Here is a 27,608-nt window from a genome sequence, read left to right as displayed (position 1 = left end):
CACAATCTCTAAGGTGCCTCAGAGGTCTCCTAGCATCAGTCAAAGTGTGGGGCAAATAAGAGAAAGAACAGGACAGGATTAAATTTAAATGTCCTAAATTGAACGAAGAACTGAGTTATCTACATGGAACTTGGCTAAGACAGACCATTCTCTCTACTGCTGTCCTTCATATCATCTCTCCCTTCCTTAAGGTCCTTTTCAAACCAAACCTGGACAAGCTGGAGAAGTGGGGATGTAAGAACCCCATGAGGTTCAACAGGCCAAGTGCAAGGTCCTATGCCTGGGTCGGGGCAATATGCAGTTTCAGTACAGGATGAGGGATGATGTGCTTGAGAGCAGCCCTGCAGAGAAGGGCTTGGAGGTGCTGGTGGATGAGAAGCTCAACATGAGCCGGCAGTTTGCGCTCACAGCCCAGAAGGCCAACCATGTCCTGGGCTGCATCAAAAGAAGCGTGGCCAGCAGGGCGAGGGAGGTGATTCTGCCCCTCTATTCATCTCTTGTGAGACCTCACCTAGAGTATTGTGCCCCGTTCTGGAATCCTCAACATAAGGATATGGAGCCATTGGAATGGGTCCAGAGGAGGTCTACAAGGAAGATCAGAGGGCTGGAGCACCTCTGCAGTGAGGACAGGCTGAGACAGTTGGGGTTGTTCAACCTGGAAAAGAGAAGGCTCCAAGGAGATTTTATAGCGACCTTCCAATATCTGAAAGGGCTACAGGAAAGCTGGAGAGGGACTGTTTACAAAGGCTTGTAGTGATAGGATGAGGGGCAATGGGTATAAACTGGAGAGGGGCAGATTTAGACTAGACATAAGGAGGAATTTCTTCGCGATGAGAGTGATGAGGCACTGGCACAGGTTTCCCAGGGAAGTTGTGGCTTCCCCATCCCTGGAGGCGTTCAAGGCCAGGTTGGATGGGCTTTGGGCAGCCTGGTCTGGTGGGAAGTGTCCCTGCCCATGGCAGGGGGGCTGGAACTGGATGGGCTTTAAGGTCCTTTCCAACCCAAACTATCGTATGATTCACATTTCCCTCAGTTCGCTCAGGAATGCCGGGTTGGACCACCTGAGACGCTGCCTCTCCTACAGAGAACGCAGACAAACCCAAACCACCGGCTGAACCCCCTCCCGACTGGTTCCCGGGACGGCTCCGCGCTGCCCCCTCCCTCTCCCTCTCCCTCCCCCTCCCTCCCCCCCGGCGGCTCCGCGCAGACGCGCGCGGGCGGGCGGAGCGATGGCGCGGCGCGGAGAGGCTGTGGGCGCCTCGGCGCTCCCCGGCGCCGCCGCTCAGAGCCCGGCCGAGCCCGGCCGAGCCATGTCTGCCATCGCCTCCTACGAGAGCCTGGTGCACGCCGTGTCCGGCGCTGTGGTGAGCGGGGACGGGAGGGGAGAGCCTTAGGGGGGCGTCGTGCCTGGGGAAGATAAGGGGGTGCCTTGGCGGGGAGGGGGGGGCGCCCTAAGGCTGTGTGGGACGCGGGTGAACACCCACCGAGCTCTCCAGAGACTCCAGGAGGGGGTGAGGGAGGGCTCTGCAGGCTGTAGTTTTGGGGAAGAGTGGCTGGAAAGATGCCTGGTGGAGAAGAACGAGGCGCAGTGGGTGGAAACTGGAGGGGGTCAGTTTTAGACTGGACATAAGGAAGAAGTTTTTCACCATGATAGTAGTGAGGCAGTGGCACGGGTTGCCCAGGGAAGCTGTGGATGCCCCATTCCTGGAGATGTTCAAAGCCAGCGTGGATGGGGCTTTGAACAGCCTCATCCAGTGGGGAAGTGTCCCTGCCCATGGAAGGGGGGGTTGGAATTGGATGATCTTTAAGGTCCCTTCCGACCCAAACTATTCTATCATTCTATAAAAAGGACCTTGGTGATAGCGGCTGAATGTCAGCCAGTGGTGACCCAGGTGGCCAACAAGGCCAACAACATCTTGGCTTATATCAGAAACAACGTGGCAAGCAGGAGCACGGAGGTCCTCCTCTGCCTGTCCTGGTGAGGCCGCACCTTGAATCCTGGGTTCAGTTTTGGGCTTCTCATTACAAGAACATTGAGACACCAGAGTGTGTCCAGAGGACGCAGTGAGGCTGGTGAAGGGGCTGGAGAACAAATCTTGTGAGAGGCTGCTGAGGGAATCTGGGGGTGTTTAGCCTGAAGAAAATGAGGCTGAGAGGAGACCTTAGCACTCTCTACAACTATCTGAAAGAAGGTTGTAGGGAGGTGGATGTTGGTCTCTTCTTCCAGGTAACAAATGATAGGATGAGACGAAATGGCCTCAAGTTGTGCTAGGGAAGATTCAGGTCATACATCAGGAGTAATTTCTTCATGGAAGGGGTTATCAAGCACTGACATGGGCAGCCCAGGGAGGTTGTTGTCTCCATCCCTGGAGGTATTTAAAAGACAGGTAGATGAGATTCTCAGGGATGTGGTTTAGTAGTGGACAGGTACGGTTGGACTTGATCTCAGAGGTCTTTTCCAACCTAGTGATTCTATGACTCACTGTCTCCAAGTCTGGGCTCTGCTACTTGAGTGAGCTTGCCTGAGTCCTTCCTAGCCTCCAGAGGGGGCTGGGGACAAGGGCTCCCTGGCATCAGGTCCAGGCGCTGTCCTGTGTGAGCACGCTTGCAAAGCACTTATTTTGCTTTTTCCTACTTCTGGATGTGGGATTTGATAAATCTTGAGGCTGGCCCTTGTTCTGAGCTGCTGGTGCTTCCTCTGAGCTCAACAGCAGCTGCAGGTGTGCTCCCGTAGAAAGGGAGCGTGTAAGTGTCTGCAGTCGGCACCACATGGATTATGAACCCTTAAACCTCCCAGAAATAAAGGTAGAGGGACAACACTTTAGCTGTGTAAAGTAAGAGTTGTACCGAGCATTGTGAGGGGTGAGGTGCTAATCAGAACATGAAACAATCGCAGTGCTAGAGAAAGTCTGTATAGGTTGTTGAATTGCATTTTTCACATGACACTTGTAAATTAAAAAGTACTGTTTAGTTTCTGCAGGTTTCCTAACGTGCCCAGCTCTTGAATCATAGAATCATTTTTTTGAAAAAGACCTTTGAGATCATAGAGTCCAACCATACCTGTCCACTACTAAACCACATCCCTGAGTGCCTCGTCTACCCGTCTTTTTAATACCTCCAGGGATGGGGACTCAACGAGATCCCTGGGCAGCTGTTCCAGTGCCTGAGAACCCTTTTGGTTAAGACATTTTTCCTGAGTGCCAGCTCTCTCAGTAGCAAATCAGTCTCATACTTCCAACAGATTAAGAATTCTAGCAGGGCGTAGTGTGTTTGACCAGGTGTATTGATGGATTTCAAGCAAGCTAATGCAGCTTTACTCCTGGGCACACCTAAATAAGTATTTTAGCAATCGGTGATCTGCTGTGCTGGCAAAACTTCCTATTCAAGTCTTTAAAAAATAACTCACAATGTCTTGTAGAGGATGAAAGGCACTGAACGCTATTGAACAATAAAGACTGATTTTTTTTTATCTTTTAGGAAACTCTTAAGGATGTTAAGGATGTCTTTTATCATGAATAAACATGGTATTATTGTCTGCTCTTTAAAGATTTTTTAACTCTGCTTATTTAAGCATGAAGGGCAATGGGGATTTTGTTTCCACTTTCAAGAAATGGAACTCTCTCAAGTGATCTTGTTATTGAAATACTGCTCGCTCTCCTTTTGCTGGCTTGTACAGAAGCTAGTAATGCTGGTTAGCCCTTGCTTTTAGCTTCTTGCTGTCCTATACAGATGACTATAATTAGGCTGTTCTCCAAAACACAGTTTGGGGTATGAACTGAGCTTATAAATCCAGACATAAACTTAAAATGTATAACAAAATGGTATCTGTGGTCCCTTGGTGGTGTTATTAGAAATTATTATTCATTGATTTGAAGATGCTTGTATCTCAGCAGTGATGTTGCTATGAAGGAAGACAGCTTTTTGGAGCTATTTGACTTCTGTACCCTTGTGACTTCTGCTTGGTGTTCACTAATATTCATATAAAATTTAAAGTTCTAGAGTTATATTTTTTTTTCCTAAAATGAAGTGGCTTTTTTTCTTTTATTTTTAATGCTGGAAACCTTGATTTTATGTTTTGGGTTTTTTTTTTTTATAATAAAATGCTCATCTATTTAGAGATTTCTGTTTGCTGCTGAAACTTGGTATACATTTCTGATATTACATATTATATTCTGATATAGATGTTCTTGTATAGATTTCTGTTCTGATATTGTCTCACCGTGTGTTTAAGTTCTTTTAAAGCACACTGATGTGCAGTTGTGATGCAAGAATTAAAAAAACCAACCCAACAGAAAAAGCAGCCCACGGAACTCTGCTCAAGTAACGAGTCAGAAGAACATGTCAGATCACAACATGATAATTTTTTTTTGTTAAAATATGGTGAAAGTTCATCCACCTTCTAGGCTACCTAGTCAAACACAAGACAAATGAGTGGTTTTGTGAGCAGCAAAATAAATCAGTGCTTGATTTTCTCTGCTATAAAGTAGTCTTCCTGTTCCAAAAGCAGTAGGAATGAGAATTTTATAGGAGTATTATGGCAGCAGTCAAGCTGCTTCTTTTGACTCTGAATGTTGGCTGACAACATAAGGTATTTTTTTAATCTTTTTTTTTTTTTTTTAATTATTATTATTACTTTTCAGAAACCCAAACTTTAGGCTGTGGTGCTGTATGCCTCTTCTTTGCAGCAGAGTCACCTCAGGCTGTTTGTTCTGGCCACTGGCTGCTGCCTCTTGGCTACTGCACAGTTGTTCATGTGATGCTGCGGCTGATCGGGGAACTAATCTGACTGAAGAAGCAGCCCAGTGGAAAAAGTTCTTTTTTACAGCCAGATTAGTTTCCTTGTTTGCCTCATTGTTTAGGTGTCCAAAAAGTTATGCTGCGAGAACGGAGGGAGGCAGGGATGCAGATGCAGTTGACCAAGACCTGGGATTGCTTAAGGTAGTTTGTACCAGTCCTAATAGTCATTCAGTGATAGTGTGACTTGACTTCTCAATTGCTGAGATTCAACACTGACAGGGATGTTGTGGGAAGGCAGGCCATGAAGCCTGAGCCTTTTGATGCTACAGGGTCGTACGCTTTGTCAGTGGTACGAGTTACTTTCCTGACTGATTTCCAGTGCAATTCAGTAAGGAATCTGACCCCATCTCGAAAGTTTTTGCTGCTGGGAAAAGGGCTGGTTCCTGCTCGTCTCTCTCTCTTACTTCTAGACAAGTCCTGTCCCCTTCATGTGATACTTCTGGCAGTTCTCTTGCCCTGTAGTTGAGTTGTTCAGTTTGTAAACTGAGGAGAAAGGCAACCTGTTTTTCTGAGTGTATTTCCTTCAACTTAGCAAGAGGAAGGGTGAGGGTACAAATTATCTTTTATTGGCAGTAATCTCGTAGATCAGCTGAGTTATCTCATGACGTTCCGTTGAGCTATAGCTTCGGGTACGTGTTAAGCCAGTTTTAAGAAGCCTATAAGGCTCATCACGTGGGAGTGGTTTAAAGCTGCATCAGGCGAGGTTCAGACTTCATATTAGGAATAGGGTGGTCAGACACTGGAACAGGCTTCCTAGAAAGGTGGTTGATGCCCCAAGGCTGCCAGTGTTTAAGAATTATTTGGACAACGCCCTTAATACCATGCTTTCAACTTTTGGTCAGCCCTGAAGTGATCAGGCAGCAGGACTGGATGATCATTGCAGGTCCCTTCTGACTGAAATAGTCTCTTCTTTTCTGTACCTTGTGTCTGCTCATTAGTCCTGTGTGCGACTACCCCGGCTATGGCCCCATTTCTGTGTTCTGATTTTGGTTGCAAGTGTGGGTTTGCTGTATGGTGGACTGCATTGAGAATAGGAGTCAGGATAAATCTCACTTGAGGAGAATGGAAGCAGGATGAACTGAGCAGCGGAAGATTGGAGCTTGTTAGTGACTGTGCAGTCTTCTGGCTGTTTTGTACATAGATATGTGTAGCTGTGTTTTGAGGTTGGCTTCAGAGGTGCTTTAATGCAGCTGTCAGTGGGAGGTATATTTGGCTCTCTTTCTGGCCCTTTGTTTTCTGCTGGTGCTGGCCTGCTACCTGAGGTTAATTTTTGTGAATTTTTAATTGGACGGGCTCACTACTCTTACTCGCTGTCCTGCTGCATATGCAGTAGGCGTTGAGCTTGAGCAGCCACGGGACAAGTAGATGAGAGAGCGGAACCAGCTCTTTTCGCCAGAGCCCAAACTAAATGGGTTAAAATAACCAGATAATTACAGCCAAGTGTTTCCTTTCATCTGCCACCTTGTGTTAAGAAAAGTGGAGAAACTTAAGGCTTATTAAGACTTCAGCCAAGAGTTGTCTTAGTGAGGAAACGCCATCTGAAAAATAATCCACTGTTGCTGGTTGTAGATTGAGGTCCAAGCACACTGCTCAGGAGCTGGAGTGTTTCCAGAGGCAGAGCACGCTTAAACATATGGCATAACATAGCTCTAGAAAAGTTCGAGTCGGACTGTGTAGTATGCTTTAAACACATTGCTTGTGTGACTTGTGGTATCCCAGACCTTCCCACTATTTAAACGGTGTGCATGGCTACTAACAGAAGAGTGCCACAGCTTCAGCAGCCACTTAAAGTGTTAACAGGTTTACACCAAGACACCGTCTTTCTGCATTAGATATCTTTTCCAAAAGCTGTGCAATATTAATGCTAAAGTACTAAAGAATGAAGAAGCTGAATGGTGATGGAGACAGTCGGAACAGCTGCTTGAAAAGGGCGTTACAATATGATATTGTAAAGGAGAGTGGCTGCTGCCTTTTCCATTTAGAGGCTTTAATGGTTGCATCGCACAGGCAGTGAAGAGAGTGTTGGATTCACAAGAGGTCATGATTTCATTCATCATGTGTAATTCATGCCATGGGCGGTGTCTTGGCTGGGAAACAATTATTGCCTTAAATTGGAATTTAGTACGATGCTAGATTAAATCCTGAAAAACTTACACTATAAATTTTTTAGTGAGAAAAAGCTTTTTTTTTTCCCATAAGTTGAAACAAAGCTTAATATAACAACAGTTGCTTGTGTCACATTCTTCTTTGTATTGTTTTACAACAGAAGTTGGGTACTGAGGCTAGTGGGAGGTAGAGAAAGTACATCATGTTTGTTTCCTGATACTTGCTTTATTTGCTCTTGGACTTCCAAAATTTTCTCTTTGGGCACAAAATTTCTAATGGCTTTAATTTTAGCCTGATCTAGTAAAGTGAAAAAAAAATCTTGTTTTGTAAGTGTAGGACCAAAAAACACTTCAAAAAAACCACGCACGTGTGAAATTTATCTGCTTTTTAAACGTATTCACTACTCTGGCTTCTGGATGAGAAGTGAAGGGCTACAAATAGTCTGGTAGGCATCTGTACAAGCAACTGATACACTATATAGCCAGTTTATTTTGTTTTTCAGGGCAGTATGACTGCAATGACTGTATTTTTTCCTTTGGATACAGCTAGGCTTAGACTTCAGGGTAAGTGTTAACCTCTAGTTTCTTTGTACAGTGGTGTTTCTGTTCATTTTGGCCTGGGCACTTGTAAGGGTGGTTGTAAAGGTGATCTGTCTTGCATGAACAGGAGTCTTACTTGTATAGCACTAACACAATTTAATCGCTAACACAGTTTTTCCAGCAGAAGGTAATTCTGCCTTTTGAAATTATTGTGCAACCTTTTATTTAGCTGAAAGGCTGTGTGATGTGTGGCCAGACATGGCTTTTAAATGGTTATCTAAGACCAAAAGAAAAATAAAGATGTAAGGTTACACAGGATTACATTTGCATGTTGCTGCTTTTGGCTGCTTAAACCACTTCAAAACGCAGGGGCAGTGCAATGAAGAACTAGTGTAGAGTTATTCCTGAGAATGGTTTGAAGGGAAAAGTCAGGGTTAGAGCTGGGAGTAGGAATGTTCAATATTTACAAAAGCGCAGTCTGGGTATAAACGCTGTTCTGATGCTCTGAATCCCAATGAAAAGTCATCAAATCCCAAGCGTTTTAGTGCTGTGACTAAAGCTTTACTAAGAACTAGAAGATCATCAGCCAAGTCATCAGAAATATGGGGTTGAGAAACTAGCACTACATCGCTATTGAGCAGCTTTCAAAGAGACAGCATTTTGCAAAGGCTTAGCTGTTTGCAGATTAACTGCAAGGATTTGTTCTGATACTGGTGCTAATCTGGAGTCCAAGGTACAATTCCGTGAGAAGTTAGGCAGGCCCAGTTCTAGTATCCTGCCTAAGGTTCATGTGATAACTGTCGGGTTGGGAACTGGTAACTGCAGATACTCTGGTGCCCAACAGAACCTGCTAGTCTGGGGAAGAATGAAAAAGGAAGTAGCCTTACCTGACAAGTGAAAATAAAGAGATGCTTTCTGGAATTGCTGCAGAAGTAGGGAATGTCTGTTCTTTATGAGGAAGAAAAACCATGTTATTCTGGGCTGTGTTAAGAATAGGAACAATAAAGAGTTGAAAATAAGTGCTAAAATCAAAACAATCTAAAAGTTTGATTCTTCTGTTTTCCAGTTGATGAGAAGCGGAAGTCTAAGACAACACCAGCGGTCCTATTAGAGATCATCAAAGAAGAAGGCCTGTGAGTAGATACTAATTTCCCTCTTGTCTTCATGTAGGCAAGCTCTGAAACTCTTGAATTCGCTGTTAAAGTGGTATAGTTAGCTCACATGGAAAGATTTTTAGTTTGAATGGAAATGTCTTCGTGTAAGTGTGATATGACTTAAATAATTTTATGCATTCATCTTGAACTAATTCAGATTGACTTTCTTGAGTACTTTATGCAACTCAGCCATTTAGTGAAGTAACTGTGCCTCTGTAAGGGAGGTATTTGTGCCTCCTTAGAAATGCAGGTTTGTACACAAACAAACCCTTGTGTACCTGATCAACCAGCCTTGTCTGCCTGGATTCTTGGGTGTGTCCTTTTCTCATAAACAAGATGAAACTCTGGGGCAGCTGAGACGCTTTCAACAGGAGGATTGAGACATCTTTCCCAGTTGGAGGTTTTTTCTTCTCCGAAGCATGTGGAAGTGAACAAAAAGTGACTCTCAAAGCTGATGAGATTGAAGAACTATGTAAAAGCAGTTAATTTCCAGCAACGCTGTGCTTTATTTGCCACACAGTCTGAGCTGAGCTGTCTGGAAAAACAGTTGTATGTGTGTCCTCGTTACAAGTATTTTCCTAAGGGAATGCCTGGAGCTCTTGCATAGACCAGAGCTTCCAAGACATTAAAGTTGACAAAAGTTTAGTTTGGCCAATAATGTTTTGTAACCTTTGAACTTGAACATTTGGCAGTTGTATGCATGCGTACTTCTCAGTTAGCGATCACTTTTGTTCACATTCCTGCATTACATCTGTTAGATGAGAGTGTCAAGTACATGTCTATTTAAAAAAAAATAAAAGAAAAAAAGTAAAAAAAGAAAAATTAAGAAGTTAACTGAAATGCAGAGACTGCAAAAAATGGTCATCCTACTGTTCTTGTGAAACAGAAAATAAAGTAATCCTGGTGAGGGAAACATTCCTTCCAAAGGTATTCGCAAGGCCTGGCTAAGTAATGATACCAGTTTGAGAGATGTGTCTGGAATAAAAAAGAACAACAAAACCCCCATGACAAATCTGTAATCTCTGATGAGAGATCATAAACAGAATCACAGAATTATCTGAGTTGGAAGGAACCCATAAGGATCATCGAGTCCAACTCCTATCCCTCCACAGGACAACCCCCAAATTTAAACCATGTGTAAACATCTTGTTCACATTAGCTTTGTAGAATCTTGCCTCACATTACACTTTTGTGAGACCACTTTTCTGATCTAGATGTAACATAAAACAAATAGGTTCAGCTAATGGACTTTCTGTAGAAGTTTATCGAACAGCTTTGCTTTCTTCCCTGCACTTTCATCCTTTTTTCAGGTGATATGAAAAGTGCTCACTGGTGTACACTGAGTCTTTTCAAGGTTGCAGTTTATAACACACTAGGTTTTATTTGTGTGTGAATTATGAATGCTACCACTGACAACTGAAGTCATTAAAATAAATTCATGTTTTGTACTGTGAGATAGTTCCTTTAAGAATTTTTGATGATGATCTTCAGTAAATCAAGCAAAACCAAACTAACGCTCTCAGTTAAAGGACGTGGTCCTCAGAGGGTCTTTATCCCTTCTTTTTGGCAGCAAAGAAGAGGTAGGCAATGCAAAAATTGTTTTAATTCTCCTCAGGACTAACTGTTCAGTCAGTTAATTTGTAATTGCAACTATGGTTAGCTAAACCTGTAAATTCAGAAACAGTCATCATAACTTGGTGTATTCCTGGACATATGTGAAAGAGAAGCACTTGTTGCATGTGAGGTGAAAACCTAGTACTTATATCACAAGAACAATCAGATGCTGCGTTTACCAGCTCTGCATCTTTTATGGTCTTCTCACAGATTCTTATATTCAATGTATTCCTAGTATTTTGATAAATACAAAATTGATTGCTGCTGGTCGTTGCGGATGTTTCTTACTCCCTTAATATGATCCCAGTTCTCTACCTGGCCTGTGCAATTTCAGTGAAGACGCATATCGTGGTCTTTCGTGGATGTGTTGTAGAACATGCTGGGGATATGGGGCACTTGTTGAGGCAGCTTGTTTGACAGGGCTGATGCGCCTGCAAAGACAGGGAAGCCTTGTTTGTCAGCTGTTAGGAAATCGTTCTTAAATCAAGATAGATTTAGATGGTAGACAAACAATGGCAACTGCTCACAACATCTGGAAAATAAGATGGTGTAAATCATAGGAGGGTATTCAGTTTCTCAGCTGTGCTTGCAAGTTAGTTAATGTAAATAGGTAGTATTTTTTTCTCACTTACCTGTCTGATTTGCTGAAGACTTTACTACAAGGCATTTATTAGAAATTCCTCCCACTTGCATATCTCGTGCCCCAGGTTGCATCCTTTGGAAAACTCTTCTTGGTGGAATATATTAATTTCAGTAATTAGTCTTCCATCTTTACATTTTATGTGAGAATCCAGACAAATGTATTTTTTCTTCCTTACTCTAGTTTTTTTTATTTCATTTTATTTTATTTCATATTGAAGAAGTAGTTGTCTTAATTTTTCTCCAGCTGTGTTAAGCGTTGCTTTGTTTTCTTGGAGATAGGAGCATCTCTTTACTGGGTTTTTATCTTTTGTATCAGATTGATAAGTCCATTTCTCAACAAAGGTGGGAATTTTCCTCATGCCTTGGTATGTTTTAATATATGGTTTGAACTGGCAGTATCGGTCTGCATGTTAACATACATACTTCAAACATAATTTCATACCCTGGATGCTTGTAGTTCATCACTGACTGTTGGTAAATATGACAAATATGTTGGTAATACTGACATTTGGAGTGAGTGAGTGATCCACAGGCTTCCGACTGTAAATATATTGCACCTCTACAGCTCCTTTTCAATGGAATTATTCCTGTTTACTATATCTTATAAGTGCTTAGTTTGTTTTATGGTACCATCAGGAGTTTAGTATGGTATGATTTGTTAACGTTAATGATAAAGACATAACTAGTTCTTACTGTATGTGGTATGCAGGGTGGTGTCTCTGGGACCTTCCACCAACATGTAAAATCAACCGCAAGAATACTTATCTGGTCTCTTACCATGTCTTTTTTTCCTCTCTGTTAGGTTGGCACCATATCGAGGATGGTTCCCTGTTATCTCCAGCCTTTGCTGTTCCAATTTTGTTTATTTTTATACATTTAATAGTCTTAAAGCTCTGTGGGTTGAAGGTCAGCATTCAACCACTGGAAAAGACTTGGTTCTTGGAGTTGTTGCAGGTAAATCTCTGTTTCGCCTAAAATTTATCTTTTAAGTTCTGTTTAATGTTTTTCTTATGAAATCAACTGGAGGTCACACAGCGCTTGCACCTCCCACTGTATTGCAAACCTGATTTGTGGTACAGCTCTGTTTGATTGCTCTTCTGTCTTCTTCCCACCTCATATGTAGATGGATAAACTGTTCCTGTTGTGAATTCTGGCACACAGTGCAGTGCTGTTGCAGTCTAGTGGTTTATTTGTGTTTAATGTGTTGGTTTTACCATGTTCTCTAAGCATAATTTTTTAGATTTTGAAGACAAGTGGCAGGGAGAGGTGATAGGTGTGGGGTTTTTTCAGAGGGAAGAGATCTATGCCAATTCTGAAATATTTGTGGTTAGGATAAGTAAGAGCTTTTAATGTAAGGATTTGGGTGCCAGCTTTCAGACTTCCTTTTTTGATTGTCATCTGAAAGTGACAGTAAGTCCCTAGATATATGCAAATACAGTGGAAACTTGTTCTTTTCATCCCTTCTTCTCATGTGGATGCTATGATGGCTGCTTTGCAGTAATGATGATAATAGTGGCTTTTCTAGCAAGTCCAGTATCAAAAGTTACACTGTATTCTTGTGTTTGCCTGTATTGTTCCTTCTACAGGAACAATTGTTTGTGCAACCACACTGAAACAAGCTGATTTAAAAAAAAAAAAAAAGCCTACAAAAAAAGGTCTGTGATTATTTGGGGTGGTGGTAGTGATGATGTGTGCTTTTTGGTAGTTTATTGTACTTCCGGTGTGTAGGCACTATGAATGGCTGAATAGTTGGGGGAAAATAAGGAAAGAAGTTTTTAAGTTTGTTTTATCACTGGGGAAAGCTTTCTTATAATTACATTCTGGAACAAAGGCTACAGGAGTTAGGGTGATAGCTTGTCAGTTATATGACTTCTTCAATGTCTGTAGTTCGTGTTATAATTGAATGGTATCTTGCATGTATTGAAAAATTCTACCTTTCCAGTCTGGAAAATAAAGCTTTGTCTCCTTTAACTGACTCTGGGTGAAAAATTATGTGTACATTGTGCTCTAATCTGTTGCTGCTTCTCTAGTGCTTGATTTTTGCTCAAAACTGTTTTTAGAGCTTATGGTAGTCCTCATGAAAGATACTGAAATATTGTCAGGTTTATATTCTGCTTTCCTGAACCATCTTAAAGAAAAAGAAAAATGGGTACAATATATGTGGTAAAGTTTCACCTTTTTCGGATTTGCTGTTCTTGATAGTATAGGCTGTGTCAATCTCAATGTAACACAATAATTCAGTCTGTCACTTGGGCTCCTGCCAAAACAACCTGTGTAGAAGCAGTTGCTAATTTCTATTATGCAGAAATATTAATAAGAAAGATCAGAACCTTGTTTGTATGTAGTTACTTCAAAGTAACTGCCTCTGTCACTACTGAACAGGAAGGACCTGTACCAGTTGAGTGCAGAAGTAATGTCACTTAATCCTTCTCTCTGCTAGTTTATAACTCTACTTTGCAATACCTCTTTTTTTGCAACCTCATGCGTGTTTGTCCATTCTCTTTCTCCATCCTACTTTCTGATACTCGGCTTTCAGACTTTACTGTTGGGGTTTGTTATTGCCTGTAAACTCGACACCTCTAAGCCGTACTTAAAATACTTGCAAAGCCCTGTGTTTTCCACTTTAAGTGTCCTTTAGTGAATCTAGAAACCCTATGTTCTCATTCATTTGGCAATATAGGAGCTTTGTTCTGGTAATGAATCATACACTTCAGTGTTTTGGTCTTCTTATATAATAATCCTTCTAACCTTATCACTCTGTGTTTCTTTCTGGAAGTAGGTGGGCTGCAAGTCATCATGAAGTAAGGCATGAAAAAATAGAGTATCTTGTGCTCCAGCGTGGTTTAGAATGCAGCAGAGTACAAGTTCACTTCAAATTCCTTCATCATGTTCATATTTGGTGTGTTTTGTTGTTAGGTATTTGGTTTGGTTTTCGTGTATTTTTTAGTTTTGAGGAGGAGTAGCAGAAATGCCTTCCCACTGCACGCAATCTGCTGATAGTTAATTCATGCCTGAAGTAGCTTATTGCAAGTTACCAGTTTACTTCTGCCAATATGCTGTGTTATTTTTTTCCGCTTTTCTTACCAGTGATGTCAGCGGTGTGTAAATTCAGGTAGTGAGGGATAAAAAAAGTATTTGAAACCTTCTGATTGTGGCTGATTTTCTTTGTGTTTTACTTCAGGTGTAGTGAATGTCCTAAGCACAACTCCGCTTTGGGTAGTGAACACACGTCTGAAGCTGCAGGGAGCAAAATTTAGGAATGAAGACATTGTACCAACCAATTATAAAGGCATAATAGGTAAGCACCTGGTGTTGTCTTCATAGACTTGTAGAATCGCCTGGGTTGGAAGGGACCTCAAAGATCATCCAGTTCCGACCCCGCTGCCATGGGCAGGGCCATCTTCCACTGGATCAGGTTGCTCAAAGCCTCATCCAGGCTGGCCTTGAACACCTCCAGGGATGAGGCATCCACAACTTCTCTGGGCAGCCTGTGCCAGTGCCTCACCACCCTCACAATAAAATATTTCTTCTTTATATCTACTCTGAATATACCTTTTTAAGTTTAAAACTGTTAACCCTTTGTCCTATCACAACAGACTCTGCTAAAAAGGTTGTCCCCATCATTCTTGTAGGCCCCCTTTAAGTACAGAAAGGCTGCTACGAGGTCTCCCTGGAGCCTTCTTTTCTCTAGGCTGACTAACCCCAACTCTCTCAGCCTGCTCTAGCCCTCTGATCACTTATGTGACCTCCTCTGGACCCACTCCAACAGATCCATGTCTACTTTGTATGGAGAACTCCAGAACTGATGGTAGTACTCCAGGTGGAGGTCTTACCAGGGTGGAGTAGAGGGGCAGAATCACCTCCCTCGCCGTGCTGGCCATGCTGCTTTTGATGCAGCCCAGGATACAGTTGGCCCTCTGGGCTGAGAGCACACATTGCCACCTCATGTCCAGCTTCTCATACACCATGAGTTTTATTTGTGTAACCAGTTCCATCCTGGAGTCTCGATGCTTTGCAGTCATTGAGTTTTACGGGAAACTGGGCTTGACCAATTCTAATGGTAATTAAGAATTTGTAGCATGCACACTTGTAATGGAGATCTCTTTTGCAAAGGCAGGTATCTTATCATACAAATCCTGGAGTAGTAGTGAGCCCAGTGAGGCGGTAGCTAGGAATCTGAGTTTGGACAGAAAATCTGCAAGTTAAACTTCAGTCACCATCATCTGTTAATCACCCACATGTTCAGACTGTCTTCATTTTAAAAATAAATAAATAAGTAAATACTGTTGTCATTTTGAAGAAAGTTTAGAAGACCTTAATCTTGATGCTGAGCTTGTGCTGAAAAGAGCAGGGCATCTGTGCAGAAGGCCAGGCTGGATGGGGCCTTGAGCAGCCTGATCTAGTGGGACATGTCCCTACCCATGGCAGGGGGGTCGGAACTAGTTGATCTTTAAGGTCCCTTCCAACCCAAACTATTCTATTATTCTATGATTCTCTGATAAGCTTTGTTGGCTTTAGTAGTGATGTGAGCAAGAATATCCTTTGTCACTATTTTGTTAGCTTTCAGATTAGAGTGGAAGATAAATAAGTCACATGAAAGGCTGCAATGGATTTTTATACGCTTTGAATATTAGATTTAAGTGTAGCTTATCTTGTCATCTACAGTCACAATTTTGTACTCAATTTTAATGATCCTCCCCCGTCTTTCTTCTCAGATGCCTTTCATCAGATAATACGAGATGAAGGAGTCTTAGCTTTATGGAATGGTACTTTCCCCTCTTTGCTGCTGGTCTTCAATCCTGCCATACAGTTCATGTTTTATGAAGGCTTTAAACGGAAGCTTTTGAAAAAGCAGCTGCAAGTAAGTATGTTTTGAGGCCAGGTGATGGTTATAAGACAGATTCTTTGAAGTGTGTTACCTGAGGAAATTCAGAAATGTAGGTTTGGGTTCTTGTACTTTTGAGGAGTTTTGAGTAAGTATGTCTTCAAAAAAAGATCTGTGATTGTGAAGCAAGACATGAATATTTCCTGTACCTAGGGAAGATATTCCTGTGATTAATTCCTCTTCCTGAAATAAAAGTTCAGCTCCTGTCCGTATATTTCCAAGTTTATTCCCAGGCCTTGATTTAAAGTCACAATTTCAATTCAAATATATCTGGTTTTTATGACTTCATATGTACAGATAGTTTTGAAGTCATCTCTTTACCCTTTCTCCAGTAAATTGAGTATATTGAGCCTTTGAAATATCACCAAGTTGTTTTGGACTCTGTCGTTTTAATAACATTTTTATCCCGAAGCTCTCAATTTCTCTATATCGTTTTTCCAAGGATGGACACTAGAATCGAACATAGCATTGCAACCATACCTCCTTGACTCTCTAAAGAGGTAGAATAATTTTTCTGTCCCTGGTTTATAGTCTCCTTTTTCTTTATTCTTTTTTCTTTGATATCAGATATACATCTCACCTGAACTTATGTTCCTTTTATGTTCCCGCAAACTGAAAAGCATTTGTGTTACACTTTAGGATAGTGTCATAAAACATTACATGTTTAAGCTGCAATGTCTTGCTCTTAATTTGTGACTTCATAATGCATTTGCCTGTATTGAAATGTTAGATCATATCAATATGTTAAAGCCATCTTGTTTTTCCTGAAAACATTAAAATTATTCTTACATAAGATTTTGCATCATCAATGAGGCTTGAGTTTTTTACCATCTTTGGTCAATACTGCAGCTGTAATGCTCTCTTTGTGCCTGATGGATCTCTCCGGTTACATTATGGATAACACATCTTTTGAGTGATGAGATGAGCTTTCCTCTGGATTGTTATTTGCCTGTTGGTTAATTGCTATATTTCTTGTTTCTTTTATTCTTTTTTTTTTTATTTCTACCGTAGACTAGAGTATGTTTTGTCCATGATCAGTGGTGAGGGAAAATAATTTTTTCCCCTAGCAATGGTTATTTATATTTTGGACAACATATTTCTTCCTATTTGATCTTTTCCTGATTGTCTGAAGTATTACAAATTGACTTTTTAAAGATGTGCGTGTCTGTGTGTGCTTATTTCTGATTGCAATCAACATATTTTGCAAATTGAGAGCATGTTTTGAAATGGGCATCTACTTATTTTCACTGATTAATTTGCACTTTTAGACTGAGATGCACTGTAATCAGCTTAGGCTATAACGATGTATTTGGTGCCTTATGGAACATGGTGGGCTTTGGAGAAGATGGGCTTCCAGCAGGTGTTCTGGACTAATAGGAGATGGGATTTTTAGCCTAGATCATCAAGACTAAAATTCTGCCTGATAGCATAGTGATTATGTCTCAGGATTATAGAGCGATGTTCAAGGAGTCTTTCAGTGTCACCTTTTCACACGCGCTGTGTGACTTGTTGGTTTTAATGTTGCAAAAGCTGAAACCATTATGGATTGGTGCTATGCTTAAATGCTACTTCCCTTATCTTTTGTCTACTTGTAGTGCTTTAAACTGGTCTGGTTGTATGGCTTTCTCTCCACTATGTTTTAGTAACCCAGTTAGTGAGAAATGAAAAAACTTGTGATCAGGCAGAAATTAAAAGTAAATTTTAGTTGTGGGAAGGCAAGTTGGTTGAACTAGAACTGACTCTTTAAAATGAGAAGACCCAGGGACTTCGTGAAATCTTAGGCTGAGATACTGAGGTAACCTGATAGGAAGGACTAGTACAGAATCCCCAAATGTGTAATGGTAACTGGCTGTTTCGGTACTGTGTGGAACTAATATGTTCTTTATCTTTTGAACAGCTCACTTCTTTGGATGCTTTTGTCATTGGTGCAGTAGCCAAAGCAGTTGCCACCACCCTCACTTATCCTCTGCAGACAGTCCAGTCAATCCTGCGGGTAAGCAATGATTTCATTTCAGGGTAACTGCCTCTGATTTTGTTCTGTATAATGCAACCCTTGTTCTTATGGCTTGTTTTTCTTTGTATTAATGAACCTGTCATTTTGGAAGCTCTTTTGCACACTGTAGATCATTGATGAGGATGTCTCTTTTCTTTGATCCCATATGGCAGATTCTGATAGAACGTGGTATTACTGGTGCACATTTGTTTCAAGTAGCTGGTAGGATTGGAGGTGCTGGTTGATGAGAAGCTCAACATGAGCCAGTAGTGTGTGCTCACAGCCCAGAAGGCCAACCATATCCTGGGCTGCATCAAAAGAAGTGTGGCCAGCAAGTCGAGGGAGGTGATTCTGCCTCTGTATTCCTCTCTTGTGAGAACTCCCCTGGAGTATTGTGTCCAGTTCTGGAATCCTCAACCTAACAAGGATATGGAGCTGTTGGGACAGGGGTCCAGAGGAGGTCTACAAGGATGATCAGAGGGCCGGAGCACCTCCCATACGAGGACAAGCTGAGAGAGTTGGACTTGTTCAGCCTGGAGAAGAGAAGTCTCCAAGGAGATCTTTTAGCGACCTTCTGGTACCTGGAAGGGGCGATGGGAAAGCTGGGGAGGGACTCTTTACAAAGGCTTGTAGTGATAGGATGAGTGGCAATGGGTATAAACTGGAGAGGGGCAGATTTAGACTAGACATAAGGAGGAATTTCTTCACCATGAGAGCGGTGAAGCACTGGAACAGGTGCTACTAGGGAAGCTGTAGATGCCCCATCCCTGGAGGTGTTCAAGACCAGGTTGGATAGGGCCTGGGCAACCTGGTCTGGTGGGAGGTGTCCCTGCCCATGGCAGGGGGGTTGGAACTAGGTGATCTTTAAGGTCCCTTCCAACCCAAAGTATTCTGTGATTCTAAGTTGATGCACCATACTGCTTTTAGGCACAACAAAAATGTAGATTTACTTATTCGAACATAAATAGAAAATATGTCAAGTGGGAAGGTAGTATTGAGTCCTCTAAACTCAGTTTGTTTCCATATGGCCCAGAGTAATCCAAAAAAAGCTCTATTCATAGTTTTTTGTTTTATTCAGAAGATGGCCTGACCTTGTCAGTAGCCAGAATTTGATCAATCAGGGGAAGGTGAGCTCCTTTGTAATATCTTTAACCGCTTGCCTGGTCTTGTGTGCTAATTGTAGTGGTAATGGAAACACTTGGATTTATTCTCACTTGCAATTTGTGAGTATGCTGGGGAAAGCTGCTACCTTCAGTATATACCAGTATTGGTATAGTATTGTGGTGTAGGTGCTGCAGAACAAGTCTTATGAGGAGCAGCTGAAGGAACTGGGGAGAAGAGGAGTCTGAGGGGAGGACCTTATCACAGCCTACAACTGCCTGAAAGGAGGTTGTAGAGAGGTGGGTGTTGGTCTCTTCTCCCAAGTGATAGGACAAGAGGGAATGGCATCAAGCTGCGCTGGGGGAGGTTCAGATTGGACATTAGGAAGAATTTCTTCACAGAAAAGGTTATCAAGCACTGGCACAGGCTGCCCAGGGAGGCAGTTGAGCCACCATCACTGGAGGTATTTCAAAGATGGGTAGATGAAGTGCCCAGGGATATGATTTAGTAGTGGACAGGTGTGGTTGGACTCGATGATCTCAAAGGTCTTTTCCAACCTAGTGATACTATGATTGAAACAAGACGGGGGGGGGGGGGGGGGGGCAAGATACCTGACCATACATAAGTAAGCATATTGTAGTTTTAATTTGCATGCTTTAATCTACTTTTGTAAGTTGTTTCTTGATGATTTTCATAACAGTTAAATATTAATAAATATTTCCACATAACGTACAGTGCTTTTTCCCAAGTGAGGAGAAGCCCTAACTTGTGTGTTTGGTAAAGCCATTATATATGTTCTAAAACTTGCATAAATCTGAAGAATTAGTTGAATTATTGAACGTGAACCTTTCATGCCAAGGGTATCCCTTTTCAGACTTGTCTAATAGGGGATTGTTCTTGTTAATTGTTCATTTGGAAAACAGTGATTTTCACGCAAATTTTGTAAGTATTTTGAATTTTATTCTCTCTAATTAGAGTGGACTAAATGTATTTTGATTTTTGATAGCTTGTAAGAAGATACTTTGGATACTCTATTTCAAACTAGCAGAACTTGAATATGTGGTTCAGCAACTGTGTGGTTGCTGCTACTCTGAAAAGATGCTGGGTAGGAGTTGTGTGCCTGCACAGCTTTCTGCTTCACCTTGATGATGCACAACATGGCATCATGAAGTTCATCAGCCTGAAGTTCTAAGCTTCTCACGTTAAGCTGAGTTTGTGCCCTCACTCAATGTCTTATGCTGTTTTAGCAGCCTGGATGTGTCTCAGGAGTTAAACTGGTAACACAGATTTCTGTTACTGAAGCAAGAGATACAGAAAAACATATAAGCAAATTTAGCTTTGTGTGGCTGGGTTGCAACATCAGTCTGTTTTTAATTTGTGATGCATTTTTTGCTGCTGTGAAGGAGGACTGGAGGGAAGGTTGGAGTGCTCTATTTTAACTTCGGCATTGCACGGCAGTGCAATTTTCACGAAGATAAATCAGTGTAATAGCTTCAGCCCTTGTTCCTTTCTGTGGTAGCTATAGAAATAGTTACAATCTTGTGACTATTGCTTAATTTTCAGTCTGTCTCCTTTTGGCTTTTTGAACCAAATTCTTCTGTCTCCTGGTGCTGCCAGCTTGATGTACTGACCAGCTGCTGCTTGCTGCTCACCTCCACTGAAGCCTTGCCTGAGCAGTGATGAGTTGCCTTTCTGCTAGAGCACCGCTAAGCATCAGTGTCCTGGTGGTGATGGTGTTCTTCTCACAGTGGCGCACTGTGAAATGAAGTAGTGTATATGCTACTTCACTATGCCAGTCCATTCTCTTCCTTTGCTGATGGGGAATAACAAGAACTCTGTCTCTAATTCTGCAGTGACTTCTTTCCCTTTGCTCTGGGTAAGAAGTAATAGCCAGAAACCCTGAACACTCCTGGTAAGAGCAGCAGAAACATGCGTTGGTGATACCTGTGCTGTCTGGTTCAAACTTGCACTACTTCATGATGTGTTTTCTAAAGCTAGCATGGTTATACTTGATGAAGTTTCTGCCACTCACGCTGGGATGTTAGAAGAAAACGTTATGAATAAAGGTTTGGTATTTTCAGAAATAACATTCTGCATGAAGTACAATTTGTATAGTTGTGGTTTTTGAAGTGATTATATCAGGTTTATACACAAGCTGATATAAACTTGATATAATTCATAAAAGCTTACACATCATAATTAAATTCTATTATCAAAGTAGATGTACAAGACTTTTTTCTATTCAACCTTAAACTTTAAAAAACTTACTGTTGTTTGAAAGTTACTAGTGTTTTTTGTATGAAGTCTCTACACCTTTTCTTTCGACTTCTTGGCCAAGTGCTCTTCATGCTTCCATACAATGAACAGGTATCCCATGTAGCTGATGACGGTAAGCTGCTTCCAGCCTTGCCATTTGATATGTGCGTCTCCTTTTCAGCCTTTAAAAATCCATGGTGCTAATGATGTGCGTAAGCAGCAAAACTGCTTCTTTAGCCCATGTATCAGTAAAAAGTGGGTAAATTAAATTTGCCTCTGAAGAAGTAACAGAACTGTTAATGTTCATAGTGAACCTGGGTGAAAAGTTCTCTCTAAAACTCAGGCCTCTTTCTCTAGTGGAGAGAATGCTAGTCCCTTTGGGAGATCTTCTGCCATTATCAGTGAAGTATTGACGCCCTAGGGAGAAATGAAATTTTTTTTTTCCCATGATGAACCTTTATTTGCAGTACAAGAGTAGTCCAGTGGCAGAGAAGAGAGGAGAAGGAAGCACCTATTCCTGATGTAATTTGGAAACATGAGTAATCTGGGCACAGCATGGCATTGTAACTTCAAATCTACTTAGCAGGGTTTTGGATGTGTGTCTGGGTCTTAGCAGTAATACATAACACTGATTTCTCGATACCAAATGAGTTAGTTGCTGATGAGAAGGTTGTGGATTGTAAGCATGTATTTACCTATTAAATGGAGATTTCCAGTAGTGTTCTGTTGCTGCTGTTTCTATCCCAGTTCTTAAGACACGTAGCAAAAGGACTTTTACCATCCTGATACTCCAAGACATAAAATTACAGCAGCATCTATCATGCCTACTGCAAAAAAGATGGGGATAAACAAACAAAGTGAGTAAGAAATAAGTATTATTTTGGCCTGGTAGGTGGATCGAACAGCAGTTCACATGTAACTATTTTGCTGGGCACATAAGTTTTGATTTCAGCTGTGCAATCTCAATGTAATAATGGTTTGCAGATGCACCTCTGCATCTGATTCATTTGCAGATGAATCTCTGTTAAACAGAACCTAAGCAATCCAGAAAGAACTTGCTTTGAATCTCATATTCCTACTAAGACTCTGCGAGTTATGCTTTTGATATCTCAATCTATTTTCTCCAGAGCAACTGAAAGAGACCTCTCATGTCCATGTGTAATGCTTTATTAGAAACCATCTTAAAACCAAAACAAATGATTGTAGCACATACTGTTTTACTGTGTTAAGTTCAATAGCATGAGCTTTGGACTTAGTTCTTCGCTGATGGGTGGTATAATCTGGAAAATCTTAGAGGTTTAAGATAGACTCTCCGGATTTTAAACATGTTGAGTTCTTTGCCAAACCCCATGGGGAAACCATACAACAAAAAGCTCTTCCTTTTTTTTCAGTTTGGACGCCACAGGTTGAACCCAGAAAACCGAACATTAGGCAGTCTTAGAAATGTTCTGTATCTTCTTCAACAGAGAGTCAGGTGAGCTTTCCCTTTTTTCCTAACATGACAAAAAGACTAGAGTATTACTAATGTGTTGAAAATGTTGCTGGATACAACTTTTGTTTCTTTTTGGCCCCCCCTTAAGCTTGCCATTTGAGTCAACCTGTTTTTTGTAACATATTGCAGAATAAATACACAAGCCCAAATTCTGCTATGTTATCTGTACGCTAAGTGGTAGCAAGGGGATCTAGGGATACGAATTCATTCACCTCTCTTCTTGAAAAGAATCAAGTTTTTTTCACAAAAGACTTTCTGCAGATTTTTTTTTTGTAAAATATTATTAAACATAGGTGGCGCTCAAGAGAACAATAATGAATTTAAGTTTCTTGCAGTTGTCATTGACTCAACTTGTGATATTAATTCTTCTTTGTAGTGTACTGATTTACTTATAGAAGGCTGTTCACACTTGTTTTCTTGTTTGTTTTTCTTTTCTGCCCTAGGCGTTTTGGATTAATGGGACTCTACAAAGGCCTTGAAGCGAAGCTCCTGCAGACAGTCCTTACTGCTGCTCTTATGTTTCTAGTGTATGAGAAACTGACTGCAGCAACCTTCACAGTGATGGGATTAAAGCATTCGCGCAAACTTTGATAAAGGAACCTATGCCAAAGATTACGGGCTCCTAGAGGACACGGTCCATTTCTGAGACCAGGCTGGGTAGAAAAGGGTCCTCACTTTGGATAATTTCTCTTTATTTTTAGCCGCTTCCATCTCCATTATTTGGGGAGATTTGGAATACACTCTATAGGACCTGTTGCCATGAATTCAGGGACAGCCCATTTCTGTATTGTTCTGTAGACTCACTGTGTTAAGAAACAAAGCAGAGACCTTACTTAAGCCCTTGACATGAAATTTCTGGCATTAACTACTATATGATTTAGTTTACATTCTTGGCAAGAATGAGTATCTCTCACTGTTTTTCAAGACTTTCTTGTTTTCCCTCAAATCATTCCCAACTATTCTTCTATCTTTACCTTCTGTCGGCGGCTGATGGGGCTGGTTTCATGTTATTTTCCTTGACCTGTGTTTATGTCACTTTGTATTTGGTACAATAAAATAATTCATAAAGAACAAGATTTTTTACATAGTTTTCTTTCATCTTCAGGTATCTTCAGGTATGTTTGTGGCACAGATTGATAGGCTGTTGCCCCAGATGTGTGGTGGTGAGATTTCTGAACTGCTAGAATGTACATTACCAGCGAGTAATGTACATTCTGGAATCCACCTGTTTTGAGTCTTAACAGTTTTGAATGCAGATGCTGGCTAGATAGGAGGAACACATCCTGTTGCTTTTTCAAGCTGAATATCTCAAGCTACGTCAAGAATGTAGATTTGCAACACAGAAATACATGAAGGTCTGTGACCCTGTTCATTGTGAGAATATGTGAATTTATGCCATGTTTTTGCATAGATGGGGAGTAGTACCCTATACTTCAGGAGCCGTATGCCCTCTGAAAAATGTGCTTGAATTATTTTTCCACTGATATTCCCAGATGTTTTCCTGACTAGAAACCATAAAGGTCATAACTGTTGTTCCAGTTCTTATGTGTATGTTCTTTTTGCATGATTTTGGTCCAATAGTTCTAGGCCATAAAATCCATGAGTTGTGCTGCATCTGTCATGTTCACAGCAGGATTGTTCTGAAGAACAGTGTTATATTTAAACTATTTAAAAACTCCATTGTGGTTTAATTCTTCTCCCAGACATTCTTGGTGTTAAGTGCTGCAGGAAAAATGTTACTGAGTTGTTAAATGGCACTCTCTATTTTCTTTTTTTGGCTCAATTGAGTCAATTCTAAGTATGGAATTGGAATGGAGTTCTGCTAAGAATGCTGTCTTTTGAACAAGAATAGAAACAGGCAGCATAAAGCAGGGGTTTTTTTTAAGAGTATTGGGGAGTATCTATATATAAGAAAGATGCTCTGCATTCAATACTTGATGCTTTTTGGTCTGAATGGGATTTACATAGGTCAACAAGTAAGAATGAAAAGCGTGATGACTTGTAATTACACCTTGATAGCTGACACGAAATTTAATGAATGACCCTGTAGACCTCCTGAAAGGGAGAAAAACAGTACAAATTTTGAGAAAGTCAGTGAAAATATTCTTCTGACAGAAATGAGTTATTCCATGGAAAAGAGAGTCTGATGTCTTCTTGGTGTTTATAATTGGGAATTGGAAATCTGGAATCAGGGGTATGGCTCTTGATAAGCTGCCTCAGTTTGAAATTCAGAATCATTGTGTGGAGCAGAGAGGCTGTTGGCTTTATGCAGATGCAAAGTGGTTCTCATGCCTCTTTGGCTGAAATCTGCGTGGCTGCTAAAAGCTTTAGTTCAGCGTGTCTTAGGATTTTCTGGCCAGTGGCATGAAGGGGCAATTCCTGCAAATACAGAACAAATTTTCTGGTTACTTTACCTGTAAGAAGAAAGCAAATGCTTGCTTGCTATCTAAATGAAAAATACTTGCTTACCAGCCATTGGCTTCAAAAGGAATGAGAAAATATCTTATTTCTGCAAAAAAACAAAAAGCCAAATATGGTTGTTCTCTATGGAGGGGAGGGCTGGCCTTGGCTGCGTCTTTATTATGGTTAAATCTGGAATAGATGTTTTGCACTAAACTCTCTACTCAGCTCTGTTGACCAGCTGATATAATGAAAGTTTCATAAAGAGATGAAAACAACAGGGATTGAAGCTGGAAACATCTTCGGTCTCCCTTTACTGATAGAACTACAGTATTTAAAACTTTTTTGCTCCTGCATTCTGCAGGAGTGATTTGGAATTAAGGCTGAATTAAGCTGAAAGAGGGGAGGTACAGGTTAGATATTAGGAACAATTTTTTTCCTGTGAGGGTGGTGAGGCAGTGGCACAGGTTGCCCAGAGAAGTCATGGATGCCCCATCCCTGGAGGTGTTCAAGGCCAGGTTGGATGTGGCTTTGAGAAATCTGATACAGTGGAAGGTGTCCCTGCCTGTGACAGGGGTTGGAACTGGATGGTCTTTAAGGTTCCTTCTGATCCAAACTATTGTATGATTCTGTGAATTCACTGACCAGCTACTTAACTTTACATGACCGAGCCGCACTAGAGATGGTTGAGAAATTGTTCGGTCATTTGTTCAATCAGCAGGCAAGGGTTCATCTTGCAGGTGGTATTTCTGCCTAATTTCACAGACATACTTTGAGCAGATGATGACATTTCCATTACAATTGCTAAAATTATTTCAGGCTTCAAAAGCATATGTGAGTATCTTTGAGATTAAAAAAGCATAATTTATCAAAGCAAGCTACAAAAGCCTGTTTCTGATCTTGGTACTGTAGTTGTAAGTCACCCTTGGTAGATAAATACTGTGCAGAAATAAAGCCAAAATACAATAATTTTGCTCAGTTTTAAAGTATGTTTATGGAAATTATTGATGTCCCCCTCACAAGCTTCAGAAAGTGTAAAAATGATGCAGCTAATCTGACTCACTAGTTGCGTCATTTCACTGAAAAAAAACAGTTGTAGGAGAACTAATTATGCATTTCTATGACAGAGAGCATAAAGCATACAAGCCTTTGTTTAGACAAGTGACTCCTACTTGACATGGTTATGGCATTTGGAGCTGGAGATAGATGTGAATTCAGAGTATGAGGTGGTGTGGAACAAGAAGCTCTCAGCACAAATAATATTATAGTGCCTTCACTCTGGGATTGCTGTTGCCAGTGCAGGGTGTTTCCTGTGCGTGGCCTGCATGTAACTGCATGTTCCAGCCAAAAAACTCTGTCAATTCACTTTCAGAGAACTTAACAGAAAATATTTTTCTCTTGAAGTGAAAAACAGTCCTCATCCCTCTTTTTTTTTTTTTTTTTTTATTTTTATACGCTTTTTGAGGGAAAGAAGAAGAGAGAGATGATGTGAAGCAGAGGATCGTCTGTCTTAGCCAAGTTTCATGGAGATAACTCAGTTCTTCGTTCAATTTAGAATATGTAAATTTAATCCTGTCCTGTTCTTTCTCTTGCTTGCCCCACACTTTGATGCTAGGAGACCCCTGAGGCACCTTAGAGATTTTGAAGCAAGTGGCTCCTTATGTATCTGATGTTCGGGATGAATTCTGGTATTTGTATTCTAGACCATGCCTCTCACTGTTGCATAGATTGTTAGCCTGTGTAGATAATAGTAAGATATTATTGACCACGTTTTAGCTTCTTCTGATGTTATTTGCTAAGACTCGGGTTAGAGGTTGAGAGTTGGTGGGGTATTACACAGAACTGTTGGATCATAGAATAGTTTGAGTTGGAAAGGACCTTAAAAATCATCCAGTTCTAACTACCCTGCTATGGGCACAGACACCTTCCACTAGATTGGGTTACTCAAAACCACCTCCAGGGAGAGGGCATCCAGGATACACTCCTTGTCTTACAAACTGCTGTTGAATTGAGGAATGCTGCTAATTTGGAGAATCTGTTGCAGAGATGATTGTACTTCGCTGGAAGAGAGTCATTCCATCGTATGGTTTGCCTTTGCTGACTGCACCAAAGGAAGTTCCTAAAACCTGAATGCAGGGACATTGGCTGCGTGGGAGGAAAAACGAGCTTTACCTCCAGCCAGTCTAAGAGGAATAAAGTGTGCTGCTCTGCAAAGCTTCTGGTATGGATTAATCCTTCTATTATGCATCTGGTTGCTCAACTGCTGAGGAAGGAAAACGGGAGTTCTGACCCTGCTCCTTGCTGGCCTTTTGTAGTAAAGGCAGGCAGACGCAGTCCATGCAGATAAAAACAGGTGAACCTTAAAAGCAGGGATATTACTGCACAGTTGAAAACTGCAGTTATTGCCATCAATGGAATTATTTTTCTGTCACTTGTGAAAAACATTTCTCAACTTGATGCATGCGGGACAGGAGAACACTGGGAGCCATGGGAGAGCAGGAACTTTAGGAAGCTGGCAGCACTCATGCCTCCAGTTACGTCTTTTGCTTTCTTTTAGGTCAATGTAAAGCACAGTATTAGATGGGGAGGCAGGATCTCCCAAGCAGTTGTTTTCTTTCAGTTTTTTAAT

General features: G+C 41.2%; 1 protein-coding gene across 1 annotated transcript; it reads left to right on the top strand.

Moving 5' to 3' along the window:
* The first annotated feature begins 1,203 nt into the window (after nt 1-1,203).
* Nucleotides 1,204-23,644, top strand: SLC25A17 (solute carrier family 25 member 17). The gene is made up of 9 exons (XM_054055378.1): nt 1,204-1,364; nt 7,406-7,466; nt 8,509-8,575; nt 11,655-11,806; nt 14,034-14,150; nt 15,568-15,713; nt 17,635-17,730; nt 22,479-22,561; nt 23,023-23,644. The coding sequence occupies exons 1-9, from the start codon at nt 1,230-1,232 to the stop codon at nt 23,168-23,170; spliced, it is 1,005 nt and encodes a 334-aa protein (XP_053911353.1). The 5' UTR covers nt 1,204-1,229; the 3' UTR covers nt 23,171-23,644.
* The last annotated feature ends 3,964 nt before the right edge of the window (nt 23,645-27,608 follow it).

Source organism: Cuculus canorus, chromosome 1, assembly GCF_017976375.1.
Source record: "Cuculus canorus isolate bCucCan1 chromosome 1, bCucCan1.pri, whole genome shotgun sequence".
NCBI classification, from domain to species: domain Eukaryota; kingdom Metazoa; phylum Chordata; class Aves; order Cuculiformes; family Cuculidae; genus Cuculus; species Cuculus canorus.
Note: the sequence above shows the minus strand (reverse complement) of the source record. Positions and strands in the feature narration are given on the sequence as shown.

Excerpts from the sequence above, each read along its gene's own strand:
- SLC25A17 (XM_054055378.1), top strand. The coding sequence starts at position 1,230 with ATGGCGCGGCGCGGAGAGGCTGTGGGCGCCTCGGCGCTCCCCGGCGCC. Across the intron at positions 1,365-7,405 it reads ACGCCGTGTCCGGCGCTGTG|GGCAGTATGACTGCAATGAC; the intron begins GTGAGCGGGGAC and ends TTTGTTTTTCAG. Across the intron at positions 15,714-17,634 it reads TTTTGAAAAAGCAGCTGCAA|CTCACTTCTTTGGATGCTTT; the intron begins GTAAGTATGTTT and ends TCTTTTGAACAG.